Below are 24,078 nucleotides of genomic sequence, written 5' to 3' on the forward strand. Positions count from 1 at the left end.
TGTGGCTGCACACTTCACACAGATTTCTGATGGGAGTGCATATCTCACTGAGTATATCTTACCAACATGGTGATAGTAAAGACACTAGGCTGTTATGGCATTACACATCTGTTTTTTTCAAAGGCCATAGTTTTATTTCGCTTGTATTTTAGTTGTCTTTTAGTGCATCTCTGAACCACAAGTTTATTTTGGACCTCCCTGCCACACCCATTATGAATGATAATAACGAGGAGAACTTGTACATCTGCCCAGAAACCAAAGCAATATATAAGAAGCTCAGGTAAAATGCAGGTTAGGTCTAAGGAGTGTGTGCTGTTGCGCCAATGAACATTAAATACAGTTGAAAACACAGCAAAGAAAAAATACGTTAATGTATATCATTCTCATGGTGGTTTATTGAGAATATGTGAAGACCTTAAGTGCCTACACGTGTTTAGATCCTCTGGTCTTTTTCACGGCAAACTACTATATCATAAATTACTATGCCATGTTCACAAACAAGAAAAAATGCAATAGATAGCAAAAAATAACAAACAAAACAAGAAAAAAATAGTCACCCAAACCATAATGCAAACGTGCAAAAGAACAAAAAAGGTTGTTCTACGAGCAAAAACCCAAACAATAAAAATCGGAAAATGCCATGAAATGATTTAAATGAAGAGCAAGAAACAAATGAGAAACAGAAAGAAAAATGTCAATAAATACGTAAGGTTGCAATCTCCTGGAATTTGGACATTTGCTGCACCATAACAAGTATGCAATACAGGGCAGGATCTTAATTCAGAATTCGGACATGATTACAGAGCTTGCGGGAACAGCTTTCCCTCTACATATTTTTATCTGTTTTTCTCTTTTTCTCCTTGTAGTATATATCAATATGTTTTTCCTGGAGGTTTCTGGCAAACGACACGTAATTTTTCGCATTAGCGTATCTATCGGTAAGAAGTGACTCAATCTGTTATTCATCCTACATTCCCCCTGGTCAACACAATACCTAACTTTCAAAACTCTTATTAATAGACATTTACAGGACACGGCAATTCAGCGATATAATACCGAGCCGCATGACCAGAACTGAGCATTTAGCATATAGCCCCATTGCAATCAATGTTTCTGTGATCATCTTAACATGGGCTCATTTATGGACATTTTTGGATTATTTTTCCATTCCAGGCAAATAACTTGGTACGTTCCTACCAGCATTTTTCTACAGTTTGTTTTGTTGTAGCCTCCATGACATCAATACAGAAGAATGGCACACATAAATATGCTTAATAATTGAGTGTGTGTAGTATACCGTACACAAAGTGTGGGAATCTTTTTTTCTCATTGGAATGATATGTTAATGGATCATTAGTGTAAGAAATACACTTGACCTTTTTACATTTGGACCATAGTCCAGGTGTTTGCAACCATACGGCATTTTCTTTTTCTATTTCTCATTTGTTTCTTGGTCTTCATTTAAAAATTCCTTATGGCATTTTTAGATTTTAATAATTTGTTTTTTTTGTTTGTATAACAACTTTTTGGGTTCTTTTGCACATATTTTTTCATTATGGTTTGGGTGGCTGATTTCTTTTTGTTTATTATTTTTTGCTGTCTGTAGTATTTTTTCTTGTTTGTTAACATTTCATATTCATTTAATGATATATTAGTTTGCCTTGAAAAAGACCAAAGGGTCAAAAACGTGTAGGCACTTAAAGGCTTCACATATTCTCAATAAACCACAATGAGAATGATATACATCAAAGAATGTTTTCTTTGCTGTGTTTTCAACTGTATTTAATGTTCATTGACGCAACAGCATACACTCCTAAGACATAACCTAATTACACTTTTAATGGCATAAGCTGCCCGCCACATGTGTATGCATCGTTGCAGCCACATTTCTTTTCGAAATTGTTTAGCAAAATGTTTGGTGGTAGGTGCAGGATTAATAGGGTGAACATCAGCAGTCTACAGATACAATTTGGCACAATATTGTTACCTTATGGCCATCCATTTAAAGTTGTTTTGTGTTGGTAGCCATCGATGTACACCATTTTTAATGCAAAATGACCAAGTTTCATTAAATCCAATTGTTTAGAAGCCTCATTCTTTGAAGGACAGTATTATCAGCACGTGACACAAGGTTGGTTTAGCTTATTTACAGGAAGCTATTGTAAATTAAATAGAAAAGGGTAAATCTTAAAACATGAGGTTACTTCATATATGAACTTCTCAGTTGCGCTATAATTTAAGCACATATGACAAGTGTTGTCTTGGATTTTTGTATGTGGAACAGAATGAAAAGATTCACAGCATTTGAATATAGGAAGGACAAAAACACAAAAGTGAGTATACAAAAGTTCAAAAATGAGGAAGTGGCAAGTTAAGTTATTGATTTTGTGTGGTGTTCTGTCACCAAAAGGGCAGATACCTAGCGATGTTAGACAAACAACAAACAAGTTGCACCAAAGTGGAACTTAGCTATTTTGGAAAGTCAGCAACAAAAATAAAAATGTAAGTCACTCTACCTTGTACTAAAAATGTTTTACTGAGAATTTGTTTATTGTATTTACTGTATAGTTTGGTTTTAAACAAACCGCCTATCAATCAATTAAGTATGCAACTACAAAATCATAATCTACTCAAATTAACTACAATCAAGTCAATTATATATAACCAATCACTTCATAATAGCCCCAATTAACTACATTCAATTTCAAGTCACACTTAAAGTACCTCGGAGTGCGTTGATGTACATTCCTATATGATAACCTAATTTGATAAAAATACTGACTTTCCCATCATCTTCAAGTTTAAATTCTTTGTCATTCCAGAAATTCAAAATTTCTAAACAGAACAAATGTTCTCCCTTAAACAACATAACCAAAATCCATAATTGTCACTCTTATAATCCAAATATTCAACATGTATTGACTTTGATACCTCTGCTATATTTTAAACTCGTGTACACCCGCATGAAATGATGCAGGGTTTCTAAATCCTCTTCTGAGTGTCATAAATGGCACATTTGTTTAGAAGGCTCAGTTCCCTGTCTTGCTGCCATGCATTTTTTTGTTTTTCTCAACATGGAAATTACTCAATGCAGTGTTGTGAAAAACAGTGCTGAGAAAAGTTTTCCACACAATCTGTTATGTAACATTTTCTTTTTTCCACCTCCATCATTTCCGTTTTTAGTTTTTTTAGTCATGTTTTTTAGCTCCTTGATTTACATGGTGTTGTCCATATATAGCTGAACTGAATCAAATATTCTCTCAAGTGCTGCTGTACAAATTAGGCATAGAATTTCCCTCATCACGGACACATTCCCTTTTTTACATAATTAACAAATCATGGCCCAAGTCCAATCTCTACATTTTGAGAAAATGGATGGCAAACGTGCAATTGAGGGAATACCTAGTTCTTCCTTAACAAGTTGGATGGGTGTGCCCTGATGTACGCTTTATCTAACACGCAGAACTCAAAATTCGACATTTATACACATTTCAATTATTCAACTTTTTGCCAGGCAACTAGTTTGTGAAAATGACTAATGCTTATTTGTATTTTGTATTGGTTGGGGTGGGTTAGAAAAATCCCATTAATTTTCACAAAAGCCATCATGGCCTACAAGGGACAATTGAAAACAAAATTATTATAATCTAAATTAAGTTTTAAGATGTTCCTTAAAAAGTTGTCCATTGTTTCTCAAAGGTAGCGAAAGGCTGTTCCAGATAATGATGTAACTCAAAATATCTTAAGATGTTTGCTAAAAGTTAAAAGATTTTCATAATTTCTTTAAACTATTGAGAGGCTGATGTACAGTCTTGGGCCTATTAAAGAAAAAACTGCAGCACGTTGAATCAGCAAGAGAGTTGGGACCTGAGTTGTCCTGTCGGATGGTAGCACTGCCTCTAAGCAGCTGTGTGGAAACAATCATAAATTAAGAAAGTTAGATGGATTGAGTTTCCGTATAAATCTGAGGGGGAGACATATTTAGGAGTTGTAAAAACTGTCTCAAAATTCCATAATGTCAACAGCTAGAATGTGTCTAGACTTCCAGTTTTAAGAATGCCTGCATTACAGTAATTGCTCTGGTGGTATTGAAACATCGTTTCTGATGTTCTTAACTTTATCCTAGGAAATAGCTAAAGTGTCCATCAGAACTTGGGTGGGAGCATTGGTAGAAGTTGGATCTTGCATGGAGCCCAGTTCCTTAAAAGCTGCACACATTTCTTTAGAAATGTCAGATACAGACTCAGTCTTCTTAGAGATTTCATTTTATTTTTAAGTATTACTGATTTACATTAACACAGTTGTTGCTTATACAAGATTTTATATTTGGCTTGTACTTGGTATGTGATTGGCCCAATATTTTTCGGGGCAGTTTGGAGCTAAATTAAATTTCTGGACAAATCATTTTTTCCAGTTACTTGCAGATTTCAAATTTGCAAACATTTCCACAAGCCCTGATTTAGTAGCTGGAGAGAATTGATGGGGTCTAAGGCTTCCATCCTGATAGGTCCTTGGTTGAAGTTATAACTGCTAATTGCCTCCTTTTCTAATTTTTTTTGTTTCTCTGGCCCTTGCCTGTGATAAATATGCCCGGATTGGTTAAAAATAATTGCTCCATAGTGATTCGACCATGAAGGTCTCATGATGTCTGATATGGTGGTGGAAGAGATGGGAGAATATATCTGGTCAAGAATGTATTTCCTGATTTGTGAAATTAATGGCCGGATTCCTAAGTTCTCTAATGCGTCAAGGAAGTTCAAAGGTCGATTTAGTCATTGCACAAGTAGTTTAAGTCACCCATTAACAAGTAGTGATTAAAAAGCAAACTACCTACCAATGCTTACGCTAGAACATCAGTGAAATCTTTTTTTCAAATGGGTGGTCAAAAAGTAAGAAGTCAATTAAAACTAAGATCCTTTAAAGGAAAAATTTGAAGTAGTTGTATTTACGGGCAAGGAAACCCAGGAGAGATTAGTTTACTGATCAACAGATTATATCAATAATTAATGGCGAGGCCTGTACCAGAGCGATTTGAATGGGATTGAGAAAAATATCATATAATTATATCATATAATTAGCAGTAACAGGGTAATTAATGATAGTGACATTGCAATCTGAAAGCAGAATCAAGGTAAGACACACAATATCTAACTTGTAATCAACTACCAAATTGTGAACCACAAAGTGAGTTTTCAGCATAGAATGCACATTAATTAAAAAGTCGATCAAATGTACCATATTCGAGAATTACATTTTTTTCATTGATAATTCTGATTTGGCTGCAATTGGCCCTTTACAGCATCTCAATTTATTCAAAAGAATAACATTATATAGATTTGAATTTTTAGATTGTTAACAAGAGACTCATTTACCAAATACTCCAATGAGAAATCTTGCAAAAGGTTCTTAATGAAAGTATTGAAAGCTGTAGAAAAATCAGCAACGTCTCGGCCCTAGGATTTATCTGGGCACAGATGCCCGGTGACAGGCTTGCCTTTGGGCAACCCTTGTGCACGCTCCCTACGTGCTTGCATACAGTGCTGTTCTTATCTGATTGGTGGTGGGTGGGTCCTGGGCTTTTACAAGAAAAGGACTAACATGAAATCAGTGTTCTAAATACAGTAAAACTATGTTTCATTTTCAAGGAACCCACAGAATCCGAATTAGCTCATCTCTAAATAAAGTGTCTTTGTAAACAAATATGTGCGGAATAGAGATGCAATGTGCACATTTCAGCTTCAAAAAGAAAATGTCCATATGGTCTTTCCCCTTTTGCAATGGCTTAGCATGTACAGAACGTTGATCTGGAGAGTGGTTAAGATTAATTCAAAAGGTTCCAGCTATCACCTTTTGGTTTTGCTTATGTCTGAGTCATGTGCCTCCTGCAGAGATCTGTAGACCTGCAAGCTCATCTTCATGTCATACTTTGTGAAGTCCTTATTGAACTCACACTCATTTAAAGGCTGAAAGCCAGTTTGGTTAGCCTGCCTTTAGGAGCTCTGAAACACAAACCCAAAACGTGTTATGGGCATGCCATGATGTAAATGACCATCAGATGCAATACAGCCTACCATTAGGCTGTGGCTGCTGATTGGTAGGAGCACCTGCATATCATTGAATACACCTGAGAGAGTGCAGCATGGGTTCTCTGAGAAGACCAGAATCCGTATTCTGCTGTGTTGTGGAAATTGTTAGTGTCCATGCATGGGGGATTTCCATTAATGACGCTACTTGCAACTTGTAAACCTCCAAAAACGTGTCCAACCTACATGCCCCATACAGATGATCAAATCTCAGTGCCCTTTTAAACTAAGAGCTGCCCAATCCGATTGATATGTTATGTGAGTTGCTCAACCACCGGATCTAGAAAGCAACAGGCCCAAATACAGGTAGGAATCAACTCCCTCTAGTGCTACTCCTTTTATTCCCCAACTACAGGGTTTTGATTGCTTGCCAAAAATCATGATCTTCATTTATTTTTGTTTAAGCTTAGTATATCCTTTTCAAGAAAATGATTGGCATATAATAAACCCATTTTACGGGAGCCTAGGAATAAGGGCCAGAATTAAAGTGTCATCCACACGCAGTAGCGCACTACTAACTTGTGGAGGAGGAGCTTGCTGTCAAAGTCTGACATAAACAATCTGAACAGCAATGGGACCAGGCGACAGCCCTGCGTTACCCCATTATTAGTGTTAAAATAAGGGATGGTGACACCTGAATCTGTGCACTGAACTGCTGTTTTAGTACCACTGTAACATATTTGGATCAGTTTCAACAGTCCTTTCTGGACCCATATTCCTTCCAACGTATACCATAGTGTGGACCTATTGATTGAATCAAATGCCTTCTCAAGATCAAGGAAGGCAGTATACAAAGTGCCCCCCCACCCAATATTTATTAATAATAGTGCTCAGGGTAAAGCAATGACCAAGAGTCTAGAAGCCGTGTCTAAAGCCCACCTGCGAAGCTTGCTAAATGTTATTCTCAGCAGCCCATTTCTCCAACTGAGATAAAATGCATTCAGAATTTTTTTGCGAGTATACATACAGTAATGAAATGGGTCTGTAACAATGTGGGTCCTCCGGGGCGCCCTTTTAAAATATTGGTTTAATTATACCACTCCGCCAGGGGACTGGAACCTCAGTGCCCTCTCCTACAGCTGCAAACAGTTTGCACATTATGGACCAACCAATTGGAGAAACCCACAAAGATGTCCGATGTTAGACCATCTGGTTCCGCTGCTTTACCATGCTTCATCTGACCAGGGGCTCAAAGATCTTGGTGTGCATAAAGGTTATTACACCACAAGGGCCACCATCCCTGCACTGAGGCACTCCTCGAAGCTCATCAAGGAAAATCCCCTGGAAGTTTGAAACCCATGGATTCTTATGAATGATGCCTCCCTGGGGTTTCCCCTCCTTTTCACATCCTTTGGCTACCAGTTTCCAGAACAGTTAATGGTCATTGTTAGAAACCACTGTAGCTAGCAGATGCCACTGTTTCTTTATGTATCTTGCCTCTTATTTTTATACATTTTATGTATTCTCTTTTCAGGTGAAAAATGTGGCCTACCAAGAGGTTTACCCCATGATCACGTTGTTACGGATTCTCTTCTGTTCCCTACAATCCCTGTCAAACCAAGGGGCATGCGCATGTATGGGGGATATATTCCTCAAAAACCCCTTGTGTCCTTCACATAACTTATCTCGAATCCGTTCCACCGGACAGGAGAATTTTGCTACCAGCTCCTCTGTATGAGCTGATTATGAAGCTTTGAGTGACGGATGGCTGAGATATCTTCTGAGGCTAAACAATTTTCCACCTGCCGACTCCTAGGATGGCCAATGTGTGAACTAACCTCAATATCCTCAATGGGTAACTGAGAGTTAAGTAGGTCAACAAAGAAAACTAGTGGATGATGATCACTCTCCAATCGATCTTCGACCCTAACTCCACTAACCGGATTAAAAAGGTGGCAATCGACAAACATATAGCCGAAAATAGACGTATAAGATCCCCTTCTAAATATGTGCTTGGGTGGGATATTGTCCAGTAGTTTTCTGTTCGGTTCAACCAATAGAAACTCTGCAGTCAATGCAGCAAACTGCCTGCCCCCCTGATCTGGTGTACTAAAGGCAGAGCTCATGCTGGGAACCCCACACGTATCTTCTACGCAGCGGGCTTCACTGGCAAGCAATGGGTCTAGCTTTATACTAAAATCGCCTATAATAAGTATACTGCATCTCTCCCCCTCGGAGGAGAGGTGTGCCATAAATTCTCTCAATTCACCCATCATAAAACTGTCTTTATTTGTTGGTGAATATACATTCTAGCTATCAACCTTTGGTTTTGCTTATTTGTGAGTCATGTGCCTCTTGCAGAGATCTGTAAACCTGCACATATGTCCTAGTTACAAACTTCATATCAGTCTCAATAAGTACAATAATCATAGTTCGAAAATTGGGGTAACATCTGCTTATCCGTAGCTCCCTCTGTGTACGGATCAAGGTTATTATGCCTCCCTTATTTTGTCGCTTTGTACTTTTCCCAGCCCTTGGAAACGAGACAGACAGAAAACATCTGTTAACCAGGTTCCTGTAAACAGATAATATTGAATCTTATTAAATAATCCACACAGTCAGCGTCATAGGATTTGTTGGTAACCCCTGCTACATTCCATGATACTATGCCTGTTGGCCCATATTTACCGTGATCATTCGACCCCCGCTGCTATAATAATGATTGACCGGCTAGAGATGCTTTGGTCTTTGCAATGTGGGGCAGTCATAAACCCTATCAGCTGCCTGTCTGGACAACACAAATGGTGATCTAGTCTTGCTTTTTTCTAAGGCCCGTTTAGTTAGATCAACAGCCCCATACTTAGGTTGATCTGAGAATTCAACAGCACCTTGGGGTCCATTATTACACTTTTGGACAGCCTCAGAGGAAAGTGACTGACCCGGGAGTATGTGATCGATCCAAGATTCATGGATGTGACACTGCTTGGCTTTGACATCAAGAAATAGTTCAATTCCTTTCCCAGGCAAAGCCTCTCTACATTGAATTAGACAAGCTAGAAAATGTAGCATTGTTAAAAACAAAATGAATGTTACACCCCCCACAATACATACAGTCAGACAGAATCTGCACATGGGTGACATTTTAAAAAGAGATGTCAGTGAACCCTAATATCTCCTGTGCCTCTGCAACCAAGGACCATGTATATGAATCTTTGTGTGGCCCTTGAAAGTTCACTGTTCCCAAAGTGAATCTTGCCCCTCGTGAGATGATGGTATGGGGTTTCTAGCCTCTTACAGAGGGCTCGAGAATATCTGGACCCGGGATACTGTGTTGGGACTTTCCTTGAGGACTTTGAGTCTGGATCTTTGCTTTCCCCAGAGTCCCCAAAATCAACTGGGATCCTTTCTCTGTTATCCTTGCATTAAGTGTCCTTGAAGCTACCAGGTCAGAGTCTCCGCCCAGATTAGATTGTATTGGTACCCGGCCGGGGCCAATAGCAATATTGGAACTAGGGGTCAATACGTCCTCACCCGTACCCCCTTGTGCAACTTCTTTTGCACCCCTTGGAAATGGGAGGCATTAACTTCATTGCTGTTTTTTCATGTTTATCAGTTCAGAGCTTCATCTTATCAAGTAAATGCCCTTTCCCGCTGGCCAATCTACTAGACTGGGGGTCGAGCATGGGGCCAGCATACTCCCTTGCCAAATTCCCACACTGTTTCTCTATTGGCGTTTCTATGGAGATACAGGAGACCAGCAATTGAAGAGACTTAAGGGGGCATTGACTATCAAAAAGGCTTCTTTCCTCTGAATGAATAATTGCTGCTTCAATTCTACAATTGTGGATTCCATTCATGACACGTGTTGTCACAATTTGTCCTGCATTGCCCCCTCTAAGATATACGAATTGTTGCAGAGGGGGTCTCTGGATATTTAACTTTGGACAAAAAACCTCTGCATCCATGTCCTCCGGCTCTGTCAGACTCACAGGGAGAATGTCCCCCTGCTCCACTAAAGATCTCTCCAAAATACTCCTGTTGAGAGGTATTTTTGTGGCTGTTGTTATATGTACATGGGCTACTTGTTTGTAACGAGCTTCTAATGCTTGAAGCCCAAACATTGCTCAGTGGATCCAAAATAATATCCTTAAAATCAGGAATTCCAGCGAACATCTTGGCTTCAAACAGCAGAGACCTCAATGAGAAAGTCCTTGTTTAGCCGTTCTGAGCTAACTCCTCACCAGCCACGGTGAGGCAGTTATCCTCATAAAGTCTCAAGTGCCTCCAAGATCGACCTGTCTGATACATACAGCACCTCGTTATGCTGCTTAGGGACCGTTAAGAGTGACGGCTGAGAAGGAGGTGCCAGATCCATTGCAGAATCGGTTGCCATTCTATGGGTACCTTCGGTGCTAGCGGAAGGCAAGACCTCCTTATCTCTGGCAATTGGCATTCACACCTATCCTGCAGGCTGCCCAGTCATTGTCTGATCATTATGGAGAGATGCCAGCAGCTGCAAATTGGAGGCCACATTTGCCTGACCCACGTCGGAGCACTCCTCTAGACTTGCTCTCAGCTGGTCAGTGGAGCCCTCGGTAGACAGCGACACTTCAGCATTGTTGCCCGTAATGTCCTTCTCCACCTCAGCCCCCCCAACCCCTGTGTCATTTCTGAGGCAGGGCAATTCGGGCTGTGAAGAGCCCATCTAATCGACGGCTGGGTGGGGTCCTTTGATTGCGTTCTGGAGTGCTTCTCTCGTCCACCGGGCACGTTAGTTTTTATTTTAGGCTTTGGCCTTGCCTTCATTTTGGACATGCTCTCTCTCTATGGTTTCTTTCTCTTTCTGTATCCCCTTTTCTTTCTGTCTTACTTCAAGTCTATGCCTCTTTCTGTGTATGAGAGAGTCACGTTGTCTGTTGTGCTTTGGCTAGAGCCACCCAAGCCATTGCACACTCTTTTTAAATACATACCTTTACCAGAAAGGGAATGGGGACAAATAACACGAGTGAAGGTTCCAACCTGCTTTGCATAAAACCAAAGAGCATTTTGGGAACATAGGACTGAACACAGTCCTTTATATTTTAAAAAGAGGTCTATTATGAAAGGATGGCATGCTTGAATCACTGAATACTTAATGCACACTTGGTTTGATGCTCATTTACTTTTGACAACACCCGCCCTAACATTAACAGACTTGCAACATGGAAGCTTATATAATAATTCAGACAGCTACTAGACATGACTGAGTAAATAACATGGCTGTGACATCAGTCAATCCACTGGCAGTCAAGGTGCATCTGGTGATAATATTTCCCAGTGCCTCAGTGTAAGGGTGGCTGTGCACATGCTCATGCCACAATGTACAGACATACTATGGACATTAGGAATTATACATATTGGAAGAATGCTGCCTTACTAATGTTAGTTTTCTGTGCTGTTTTATAGCACACATGGCACCTAATAGGTGAATGCAGAATGATATCCTGACAGGTTGCTCTAATTAAGCAATCTAGCCAGCACCAGTCAATTAATTCAGAAGAAAACAACACTTGCCTGTCTCTGAACATCTTACTGCTAATCTGTATATTTAACTTACAGAGTGGCACATTGAAGGGAGCCTTGCCATTCTTAACCATTCTTGCCATTCTTAGTATCAGGATATGCTTTTCATTTTCAGTTTTTTCTTTTCAGGCAATTTGCTGGACGAGGTTTCCCAAGTTCCCCAGTGCAGGAATGATTTTCATATCGAGGTCTAGTTTCATTTACATCCTGGTACTTGTCATTTTGCTAGTACCACTTTAAACACAACACTACAAGTCCCAGAATGCAAGAATAAAGACTGCGCAAGATACATATATTTGCCATGGGACAACCAGAGAGTTCTCTTGTTCTTTTACGTTTGTTATCGAATCCGCAGAGCTTCACTGACTTCATTAATAATAACACCTATCATTTACACCACTACTTTATCTCTTGTCAGGTGTGAGTACTTGTGATTTTACTTGAGGCTAAATGTGGACATTAGTTTCTGAAAAGAAATTTGGAACAGAGGGTTCTGCAAAAAAATACTGCCTCATGCAGTTTTACAAAACTTGCAATTAAAACACTCAATCCTGGAGTTGCTTGGTTCAGGAATCAAAGGCCAGAGTGAATTGCTGGAAAAGCGAGCTGCAGAGCACACGCAGAGGAATCCCCTCCCCCAGCATCGTATTATTTCATTTGGTACCGAGTTACCCTAGTTCTGGAAGTGTTTGGAAGTTCAGGGACCATCTGCATTACTCCCAATAGATCATCTGTGGCATCTTGTAAAATATGGGCTTTGTCTGCATGGTTTCCATCTTCAGGGATGTTGAAATATGAATGTTTCAGTTCCAGGTCTTCCAGTGGATGGTTTCAGTGCATTCTGGGAGAATTCGCTATTGTCTGCCTGATTGATTGTAGGAGATGTAGTGCTGAGGAGTGCATGTGCTTTCAGGTTTCAGGTCTTCAAGTAGTCTGGCACATTGGATGTAATTCTGACAAATGTTGATCGTGGTTCCAAGCTTTAGAGCAGGGCAGTATAGGGCATTAGCACCTAGGGCCGGCGGAGCAGCCAATCAGGTTCTGCGGATCGTGGGCTGAAACTGCTGATCTTAGCCCACATTCCACGGAACCCTCAGGTTGCCTCCCTCGCCCAGGACTGCCATCTTCTCCCCACCCTCCTTCCTGTTTTATTTAAATATTCCCAATACCCCTCCCTAGCCCGACTTACCCGATTGTGGCAACGGCGAGGCCCACCGCTGCTTTTCTCTGACTTCCTTTGCCAGTCATAACGGAAATGGACGAGGGGTGCTGTAAGGAGCCCTGCCTTCCATCTCTGTGGTGGCCATCTTGCAACTGTCATTTCTATGAATGAACGGGACGTCATGAGGCAGCCCGTTCATTCATAGAAAAGACCCCGCGATCAGCACCCCAGGTTACTGCTTTGGTAACCCAGAGTGCTAATGGCGTTATTAATCTGTTCCATGGGCTAAACTGGGGGGTAACATCCCGGTGCTGTCGTTAAACGCCCTCGCTTCACTCGGGCCTTTAGTTGGGCTGGCTGAGGGACAGTAATACCCTTGTTGGGGAAAAACTTCTAGGTAGGTTTGTGGGCTACTAGGAGTATGCAGACTCTTTCAAGGCCCAACACCTTCCCCAAAAGGGACGTAGACCCAGCCAGACAGCAAGTTCAAACTACGGTTTATTATAGCAACACCAACAGGGATCAGTACAAGGATAGAAGAAATCCAAGGGCCACTCAATGTCTCCTGGCTAGCAGGCCAATTTTGCCCCAAAGTTACATCATAGTGACATCAAAACCTGGGCCCCTCTCCAGAAAACCTATCACACTACTGGATTGGCTACTAAGTAATAGTCCACCTATAGTGGACACTATACATGTTAGTCTACTGGCTCTCGCATTTCAGGTGGCTGGCCTGGTCCATCCCCAAAATTGCTATATGTAACAATGTTGCAGTGTGAGGGTCTTACCATTGGTTCTTGCCCGTTGCTACCCACCCCTAGGTGCCTGAAATGTGATTGGCTAGAGCTGACCTCCCCAGGCCTGGGATCCACAAAGGTTCTCAGCTCTTGGTGTACCTTCTCAAGGTAATAAGGACGACTATGTGTCTGCATTGCAACTTGTGTGCACCACCTTAGACTATGAAAGTTCTTGTTCATCTCGTGAAACACTTGTCTCACATTGTAACATCTTTTTTGCAAGCTTCCGTCTGACGGCTTGAGATCGACTCTCTTTCCCAGCTCTAGTTGCTGTCCATTGTCTGAGTCGGCTGGGTCACATATTCGGAGACCATAATTTGGAGCTTCTGCAGCTCTGAATTATGAGGAATTATTCACATTTATTGCAGCTGGTGTTACTGTCGTTTAGGGAATGGAATGTCGTTTGTATCTGGTGGCCTTGGCAGTGGGTCCAGTCTCACACGTTTGCTCTTGTCCAGCCTGAATTCTTCCCAGCTCAGCTCTTGCTGAGAGGTTTATGGCCTGCTGTATTTTCCTAAACCATTATGCGGTTCCTACAGTGTCCATGCTATTCTATATTCTCCATATGTTAGTCACACTTGGCTCTGACAGGTCCCATAGATGCTCCTGCAGTTCCATAAGGTTAATTGCATATGAGCATCTGGAAGCTTTGTTCAGGATCTCTTGCTTCTTGCTTGTTTCTGTGTTGCTGTGTTATGCTAATGACAAAATAATAAAAGCAATGGCAATATGTATATGTATCTGTCGTCTAACTATAGAACTGGATGCTCATGTTCTTCATGTATTTCGGGTGTGTGTTTGTGTCCCGATGTGTGGATGGCACATGCGCTTCATGTCTAATACTGCTACATCGTGGTGTCTCTAATGACGTCAGTGGCTTCTGGGCACTTTAATCGATACTGTCAATTGAGGTCTCTTTAGTTGCAGCGCGAGGCTCTTTGTCCACTCTGGGTAAGGCTTCAACTGCACCTGGTCTGTAGAGCTGGCTGAGTGGGTACCTCTCGACATACTTATCAATCATTGGAGCACTAGGAATTGGTCCGAAATAGTATGGGCGTTCATGGTATCTCCTGGCACTTCTTTCGCGTCATGTACCTTATAGGGGGTGGAGGAGGGGATGAATTTCCCCATCCCTCTTCACCATCTTGTGTGAACTATTGCCCCCTCTTCTGAGAAACCTTTCTTCATTTTTAAGGAGCACAGAATGGTGCCAATTGTGTTACATTTGTGAGTGTTCCCTTTTGATACCTGTTTGATGCATTCAGTCATGTGCCACTGAATTATGAAAGTGAAGAGTACTGATCCATAGAAAGCATGCTTTTCCGTTAAAGTACATATTTGTTTTGTTAATGTGCAAAATTGTGTAAGGTTTCTAGGTAACCCTGTGTGAAGCTGAGATCTTTGTAAAAATAAACTTGTTGCAAAGTGTGTTCAACAGTCACATATGGAGAGAGTATCCTGATGCACATCGCATGTTCACAAATCGAATCGGCTGAGCCAAAGGCATTACTGAGTGCCATTAACAATGTGGGAGGTAGACACTGTGAGAAGGAACCATCGACTGCGCGGTAGACAGTAGACATTAAACTTTCCAAGTTAAAAATTCTTGTACCACACACACTCAGATTCTGCAGCCTGTATCGAAACTTTAACCGCGGAATCTAGGCACACATCAAACAATGTGGGTATGCAAATATTTTATGTGGGACATGCACATTCCGGTCTCAGAATCCCTTTGCAGAGCTATACTTTAAGTAATCCTAAACACTTACAGTTGGTAAATTAAATCACCAGGCAGATTGCCCATCCCTTTTCATTCAAGATAATAGTTTGTTTGTTACAATGTCGTAGTTAAAATGGCATGCAGAGTAACACTTACGATGTTCCCGGACTTAAAGTAGGAGGTGGACCTGAAACCAGGATGCAAAAAACAAAAAAAATGATTTAGCAAAAAGAATGCAATTGAGAAAGCACACACTATTTGCATTTAGTTATGTTATTCTATTGTTTTAATACAATTTAAATTGACATTACAACATTGTGCATTCCCAATATTAGAAGAAACACATTTCTCAATATAATTGTATGTGTTTGGTTGTCTAGAAGTGTTTTTCACATATCAGTATGAATTTCTATTTCTTGCCAGGATGTCCCCTGCCTGGTTCTGGAGACCAGCAGGGTAGTGACTAAGAGTGCTGGGTGCCACCCGGAGCCAGTGGTTGTTAGGCCTGGGTCAGTGTAGGGAACATACCCTGTTTGCCCCACCTTAGTTTCACTGTGAATTTCACAGTGCTGCACCATAGGCCGGCCATGTGTGTGTGGACACTAAACACCCTGTCAACCCAAAAGGGCAAAGCCAGCCCTAAAATAATTAACCCTGCCCAAAACCACTATGAGGCCATGCAGGATAATAGTTGTACACATCCTCTTCTATTGAGAGGGCCTAAAGCTCGCTCTGAGCAGACCCAACGCTCTGACAAAGGCATTAACAGCGTTTCATTTGAGGGAAAAGGATTATTTTCACTCAACATTGGTAGCGAGTGTTGTGTTTACTAGTACAGCTTCACCCGGCAGATTAAAGGAGACACCTCACAAAGCTTGCGGATCACACCCTGATTTCTGTGGGCCCATTTACACAATGTTGCCAGTTTTGCTACTTCCTAAACGCTGAAAGGTCAGCACGGGAGACAACCTTATCGAAGCAGTTCTCCACTGCTGGGAGAGCCTCACACTCAGGATACAATATTTCGTTTTTCCAGCCTACACAATGAAAGGTCAAAAAACAGTATTCAGAAGGCTTACCCAATGTGTTTCTAGCCTCTATTTTACACACTGGAAACATCAACACCTTTAACTCAGCACAGGCTGCGCCAGTAAGGGACAGAGCTGAACAGCCCTGAGCAGCCCATCTATTGGATTCGCCCAACCCCTTGAGCCCAAAGCAGAGAGAGGTGCATTCAGGGAGAACAACCAATCACTGACTGACCCAGTTACAGGTCACAGGTGTAGATCCTCACTCAACGTTCCATCACCCTATCGAAGTTGCTCTGCACGGGCAGCAGGCTGGAGACTGGAGAGTGCTGGAATAAGTGGCTGAAGAGACAAAGGAGGCTGGCGAGGTGGCTGCAGAGAAGAGCAGGAAGGCGTGGTTTGAGCTGCGAGAGCTGCAGCAGAATTGGTAATGTCAGGGAGTGAGGGAGGACAGTTGGTGACATCAGAGGGTGAGGGAGAGCAGGAGGGGACAGAGGAGGCGATAGCATGAGGACCTAAACGTGGTAGTCAGGAGGAGGTAGAGGGAATTGTTGAGAGGAAGATGAATGCTTCATCTGTAGCTTCTGCTCCTGCACTGGCCCAATACCGCACAGGTGAGAAACGTTACTCACCGAGGCAACCATACTGCCCTTATCCCAGGCAGGTACAGCAGGACAGAGAAACAGTTTAGGCTGAAGCTGGCAAAAGCAGTCAAACTACTGTTGTAACAGTAACAAGCACATGCATTAGACGTGAAGCAGATGTGCACTCAACATGAAGAACATATACACTAGGTCAAATATGCATTTATACATGAAGAATATTAACATAGAATCCACAAGACATGACGAATACTAACATGCCTAATGTATAAAGTGAATGCAACATTAACAATACGTGAATATAGCTCACTTATATAGTAACAATAGTGTAATTGGGCAGCCCTCGTCTTTAAAATGGAAGCCGCAGCATGCTTTTTAATTACAGGAAATGCCTCAAGACTTCGAGAGGACTAAAAATGCTGAATCCACAAAAATACATATCCGTGCAGAGCTCACACAGTAGTTGACAACCAGTGCCAAGGTTACTAGAAAATAAGGGTGGGTCAGAGCAGAAGAACAAAGGCACAAGATAGTAATTCCCAGGATCTCGTCCGGATACTGCAGTAACAGGGCAAGTCAAAAGAATCCATGAACAATAACTTAAGAGTGTTTACGGTGGCAACAGAAAATACAGCACGTGCATTAGTAGTAGCTGAAATCCCAATAAATAGAGATAATTCCATTTCACACACGGTTCCATCACACGTGAACCATAATTCAAGAACACTGCCTATTCATTAGACATGAACACAGATAGGACACCGTCCGTACTCCCTACATGTACACACAGACATCATGTGCCACACAATGTAAAATAAAGAGAGATTACTTGGTCTCATGTTTTAGGAATGAGGGATGGTAATGTAGAGGAGCAGACATGCACGTTACTGATAGACCCCACCCCCTCACTTCCAGCCTATTGGATGAATAACAAGAAGACACTGTGCATGGCACCTGGTATAATTTCAATACAGCCTTGCATGTATGAGAGACATTATGCACTCAGACAGCCGTACCAAATGTACCCTCAAACTGAAGTGGTAGCAGGAGATTTGCAACCACCACTGACTATCGAGGAGCTGTAAAGAGAGCCTGACAAGTGTAAAGTGTTGTCATAAGGAGAAGATACAATGACGCACTGAAACAATATAAGAACGAAGATGTAACTGAAGAAACAAGAGTAAGCATACATACAAGTGAGAAGTAGTGAATCTATATATGCAGAAACGCAAGGTAGATGAGTCACATAGAAGCTTGCTGAAGTAGAAAATATAACAAGGGTAAAGCGGCCATATTGATAAGGTGGATGCCGGCTCCGAATAGAAGTAAGCAAAATGTTTGATGGAGAGAGACCAGGGCTGCAGAACTGACAGAGGCTGGAAATATAAATTCATGCATGAACAAAGAATAGCTGTTGGCCAGAGATCAAGGATGCCACAGCGAGAAGCTACTGAAGGGTACAAGGGTAGCCAATGAGGATAAGCAATGTACGCAGAACATATTTCTCTTAGATTAAGTAAATGAGCAAACATTTGTGAATGCCAAGTACTGACAATTAAAGCTGCAGAAAGTATATGTGAGACAGAACAACCAAGTCTCCAGAGGCCGAAGAGGGTAATGACACCCAGGATAATTGAATCAAGTAGCACTAAATAAAAGGCGAAATGGACAAAATAGTGCTCTCTTCACACGTGGTGTAATATCAGAAAACAAAGTCTATTCATGAGCTTCAGGTGACGATGTACCTTAACTCCCCTTAAAGTTCCAGAGAAGAGAACATCAAGCAAGGTCAAGTACAAAGGGAAGCCTTGGCTGAAGGCTTGGCCAATGAGAGATGGTAGATTAATTGGGCAAGTGGGCAGTAGTCTGAAGTTGTTCTCTGCACCTGAGTTTCGTTCTGCTCAGGTGTTTCTAATGAGCTAAGTGTCCAAGGTTGGGAGAGAATGCCAACCAACAAAAGGGCCTATGCAATAGTAAGCATACATTGTTGCAGAAACCAATCCGCTGATGTTATACTGCTATAATCTGTATCATACGTAGTTAGAGGGAAGTTCAAGGCATGCCTGCCAGATAAGAGGCAGCCAACAATGTTACTAACAACTAAATAAGCTATAGGCATATAGGTTCCCTTACCCAATCGCTCTGTCTAATAGGTTTTATTATTTGCCACGTAGGATGATGTCATAGCTGACGTACATCAAGGTATAAAGCCTTTGTGTACCTGAAATGTAACCAAAAGTGTGTGGACTGCAATTCGCTGTTCGCCAGAGATGACAATAAAGTAGTACTTTGCCATATTGTTTGAGTCTGTTTGGTTATTTGGGTCCAAGATTATTTGTTATGATATTTTCAATCTGCGCATAGACACGCCCAAAATGTGCTACTTCAAATTTAGTAGCTGGAAGATCGGAGCTTTTCTTGTGAGAGCGGTGCTATAACAGGTGTGACCCAAGACGGTTGCCAGCCGCCCTTTTGAAGAAATCCCTGTCCGGACCCTGTAGGGGTCACATGGACTGAAGGCGAATTGGTTGATTGGGGAAGAGTCAATACCGAAGGCCTCAAGCTGAATAACAGAAGTAATTTGAAACTTTGAAAGTGGCAAATAAAAGGGGAGGAGCTGTAATGCATTGTATATATATATAGTGGTAGAACGTAACATGATTTGTGTGGGAAAAGGAGATACCTTTCCTCAAGGAGGGAGAAGGGACCGCACCATATTGCATAACAGAGTATTATTTAAGGGATTCCTGCGGCTACAGCTAAAGTAGGGTGTGCAACACACTTAAAAATGGAGTAAAATAGAGATGATATACGTCTATGAGGAAGATAGGACAAGACAATCATAGATAAAATGTGCACACATGTTTTGGGGGTTTTGAAAAAATATCAGTGTAAAAAATATATTGACACATTTTGTATAAGTGATGATAAAATAGGATGAAAGCTTAAACAATATAAGAACGATAGCAATAAAATCTGACAAATTATTAAACCCTTGAAAAGCAAGCGATTGGCACCAATCAAAACTAGAAGGGATAATATTTGAGGAAAAACAGAATAAAAGAAGATCCATAAAACTATCAATAAGAACAGGATAGTACAAATTTATAAAAACTATAAACGTAGAGATAAAATGGATGTCATTGTATACATTTGAAAATTGTTTGGAGAAGTTGATTTGTTGGAGATGGGCAGCGATTGATGGTGCAGTCCAAAGTGATTGTTGAAGTGTGATTGATTAATTAAGCAATAAATGAGAAAAAACTGTTAAAAATGACTTGTCATGATGGGGGACACTCTCCTTTTACATATATGTAGGACATTACCAAGATATACACCTAAGATCAGGAAGTACCACGCTGAGTGGGTAAAAGACACAACCAATAAAACACTTATACTGTGGCCTCAAAAAGGGTCATTATCAAAAGCAGTACTGTGACACATGACAACATACTTGCATGCTACATACACGTGGAAAAAGCTACAGAAAAGGATAGCTGTTTTAGAACTATGGAAGATGTACCAAAGTGAGATAGAAGATCCACCTGAGAAGGAGTGAATGCTTAATCAGCATAAAGAGGAGGACGTAATGCCCTCAGCTCCACTTTCTCCTCTTAAAATGTATAGCACAATAGAAGACAAGCAGGGGATCTATCCTCTAAAGAAATTAAAAGCAGCAACAGGGTATTTTAACCCAACATACGCACCTCCCACTTATAATAGTGAAGACAGCATGGAAGAAAGTAAGAATAAAGAACATAAATATATGTCCCCACGTGATGAACATAAAGAGCGTGATGAGAGAAAGGACAGACATATCAGAATAGAGGAGAAAGCCAGAATACAAAAAAGAGATAAAGGTAAGGCAAGTGGAATGACAATAGTACAAAACAAGTGGATGGGAGGACAGATATTGCTTAAATTAGATGGAAAAGGTATTGACGATGTTAAAGAGAGAGAAGAAAGAGAGGAAAGAGAAAAGAAGGGATATGAAGGAGAAAGGGCACACAAGGAACAGAATGAAAAAGAATGGAAGAACAAAGAAGGTATGAAGAAGAGAGAAAAGAGAAAGAGAGAATAGAAGAGAAGAAACGTCAAGAACTAGAAGCCCAAAGATTGAAAGAACGTAGGTTGCAAAGAAGGCGAGAGGAAGAAGAGAACAGGGAAATAAGAAGAAGGGAGGGAGAAATGAGAAGCAGTAGGGGACAAAGAGATGACAAAATAGATCATATTATTAATAGAAGTATGATACCCATCAAAGGACAAGAGCGATGGGAGGAAATGAAAGGATCACAGCATCCCCACATGGAGCTGCAAGGGATACCGAGAGTACAGACATGGGTCAAGGAGAATAAGGCAGAAGGCGTAGGGGAAAGGATTGGGGATCTATATAGAAAGATGAGAGCGAAGAGTCGCTATGAGGTTATGGAGAGCATTGCAGGATCTCCATCAAAGGAATCAAAAGATAGAGCAGATAACATACTGATGGACGAACGATGTCCCTAATCTAGATCTTGATGACGAGGAAAGAGATATTAGTCATAACAGTTGAGGTATAATGATGTCAGATGATGGGAGGGAGGAAAACGAAAAAGCGCAAAGAGAAGGTGGATTTTCGATAGAGCTGAACATAGAAAGAGGGGTAAAATAGTCAGATTTAGAAGACACGAAAGAGGAAATCCCAGAACTAATACCATATTCTGAGCGACCACCAGCACGGTCGCATTGTGCAGGGGATATGTACCCGCCTTATGTAAACAGGTTTAGGTCACTACGATGAAGTAAATGAACGGGCGAGACTAGCCCTACATGGATTAAACAAAGTGTATGATTTTGGACCAGGATTTACACAATTCCCGTTATTAGAGAAAGGAGGAGAATGACCACAATATATTCCATGACCACAAATGTACAAGGAAAATCTGAAATGTAATTTACCTAGTTTGACTGCAGGTGCAGGAAAAGGGGTTTATGAGTTTTAGAGAATGAATATTGTGAATACCTGATGAATCCTTTGCACAGTAACCTTTTTAATGCTCAATGAACAGTTCGTGGGCCTCTCTCCCCTACCCTTTGGCTGCCTCATGTCTTGATGACCTGTCAATTGTCCAAGGTTGGTTAGCAAGGAGCCAACCTATCAAAACCCACTTCATGAGTGTTATGCTGCCCATGAATTAAGGTGCTGACCAATTACATGTTGTAGAGATGACATAGCTTAACCTTTATCAATATAATGGGTGGTCTCAGGAGGAGCCATCAGACATGTATAACCCAATTAAATATTTGAACAATATAGAGTGTATATGTAGCCACCACAGATCTGTGTGATTTAGCCGTGGCAGAATTGTTTGCGGCAGAATCGGCCGTATTCAATTTTGCCGTGAAACCAATTTTGCTGTGGGCAAACTCCACAAATCTATGTCTCCCGACACTCCCAATTCATCTCCCCAAACCCCCCACTTACCTGTTGCACATCCGCTTCCTTCTCCTGACCCTGTGGTGTCAGTTCTGTCCCTCTCAAGCGGGTCGGATCCAACGCTGCAGGGTCCCCTTTTCTCTTTTTATGTTGTTACACCCAGCCTCCAAACCTCAGGAAGCGGGGGACACCCCTGCAACCTCCAAAGGCCATCAATACCGAACATGGGAAGCGGGGAACACCCCCGCAACCCCTGCTCCCCATGTTTGGTATTGATTACCCAGTTTGATCAAATCAAATTGATCAAATGGTACTGGCCAAATTCGGCCAGATGTAGCATTCAATCAATTAAATTTGATCAAATTGGGTAATACTGCACCACCACTAACCAAACCCCATTCCCCATATGTTTTTGTATACTGATAACATGTGATGACAAAGTTGGACTACTTAAATCGTTTGTAATGGATGCCCCGAGAGAAAGAAGATGTTAATGCTTGTATGCTGCTTTCTTTTTTCGGATTTTGCTTTACACTTTTGTCTACTTCGTCTTTGAGTCCCGGTTTGAATTGACTCCAAGTCCTCTGGTAATGGTAATTTGGAACTTTCCTAGGCAGTTGTCACAGAATATGGCTACAGGAGGAGGTAAGACCCAAGGAGAAGGAGGAGGCAAGAACATCAGAGGCTGGAGTGGCACAGAGCAGGTACCTAGCTTTTCTACATGGGTAACTCCCACGTTCTGGTGATATTCCCTCCTACTAAGTGAGGATAAATAATGTGTATTTAAACAAAAGGAAGGAACATATAACAGACTGCATCAACACAGTATATATCCTCAGAGAGCAATTTCTTGTAGCAACCATGAAACAAATATAGGCTGCATTATGTGTTCTCAATAATCATCAAAAAGCAGTATCACCAAAAAATATCATTTTTAATATATTAATCACTCTTTAGCACAAGAAATACACTCATTTGTTTTAAAAAACATATACACATAACATAGTCATATACATCTTAAAATCATGCCACCTCACAGTGTACAGAATTAAATGCCAAAAATGTCATTAGCACAACACAACAATGGCAACTCAATTGTTCACATTTCCCATTGTGTGAACCAGCCCAACTTATATAAGTTTCAGTCCTCTGTGTTTCAAAGTAACCGGACATTCATCAGGGGCAGAAGTAATCCTGTGCTCCAGGTCGATTCTTCCTACATATACACCAGGTTGCTATCTCTAAGGATACAAAGACAAACAGGTATCACTAACACGGGCATAATCAGTGTAATCAATCACCATAGCCAAACCCTAATCACCAATAGGGTATCTAGTACACACTACATCATGTACTGGATCTGCGGTCAGAAGAAATATATGTCTTTGACCGTATAAGCCAAGTCAGTACTGGCTCTTCACGATTACAGCAGTAAGTGAAATTCGTAAGTGAGTACCTAGAGGAATTCTACCAATGACAGTATTTTTATTTTTATTCACCTCCTAATCCCGAACACAAGGAATTTAGGGAATATCCAACCACATTAGAGCCTGGCACAACAACAGAAACCGGCTCACCCTCGGGTGTTAAAAACTGTTCTTTAGTTGGATACAGTCACAACTCAGTGGCATAGTCACCCATCATCTTTCTTTCCAATTTTCTAAAACGAACTATCAGTGCCTAAAATACAAAAAATTGAGGGTAAGATGCCCAGCCCCAGACGTCAAGTAAGCATCCGCTACTCTAATAAAGGCCAAAAAACGGG

General features: G+C 41.2%; 1 protein-coding gene across 1 annotated transcript in view; it reads right to left on the bottom strand.

Annotated features, from left to right (window-relative positions):
* Window positions 1–24,078, bottom strand: part of ROR1 (receptor tyrosine kinase like orphan receptor 1) — an 871,402-nt gene that overhangs the window by 164,252 nt on the left and 683,072 nt on the right. Inside the window, exon 4 of the mRNA XM_069641996.1 lies at window positions 15,424–15,454. Within this exon, the coding sequence (XP_069498097.1) occupies window positions 15,424–15,454 (31 nt within the window). The remainder of the gene's footprint in view (window positions 1–15,423; window positions 15,455–24,078) is intronic.

The sequence above is a fragment of the Ambystoma mexicanum genome, chromosome 1q (genome assembly GCF_040938575.1).
Source record: "Ambystoma mexicanum isolate Mex_15411 chromosome 1q, UKY_AmexF1_1, whole genome shotgun sequence".
Classification (NCBI taxonomy): Eukaryota; Metazoa; Chordata; class Amphibia; order Caudata; family Ambystomatidae; genus Ambystoma; species Ambystoma mexicanum.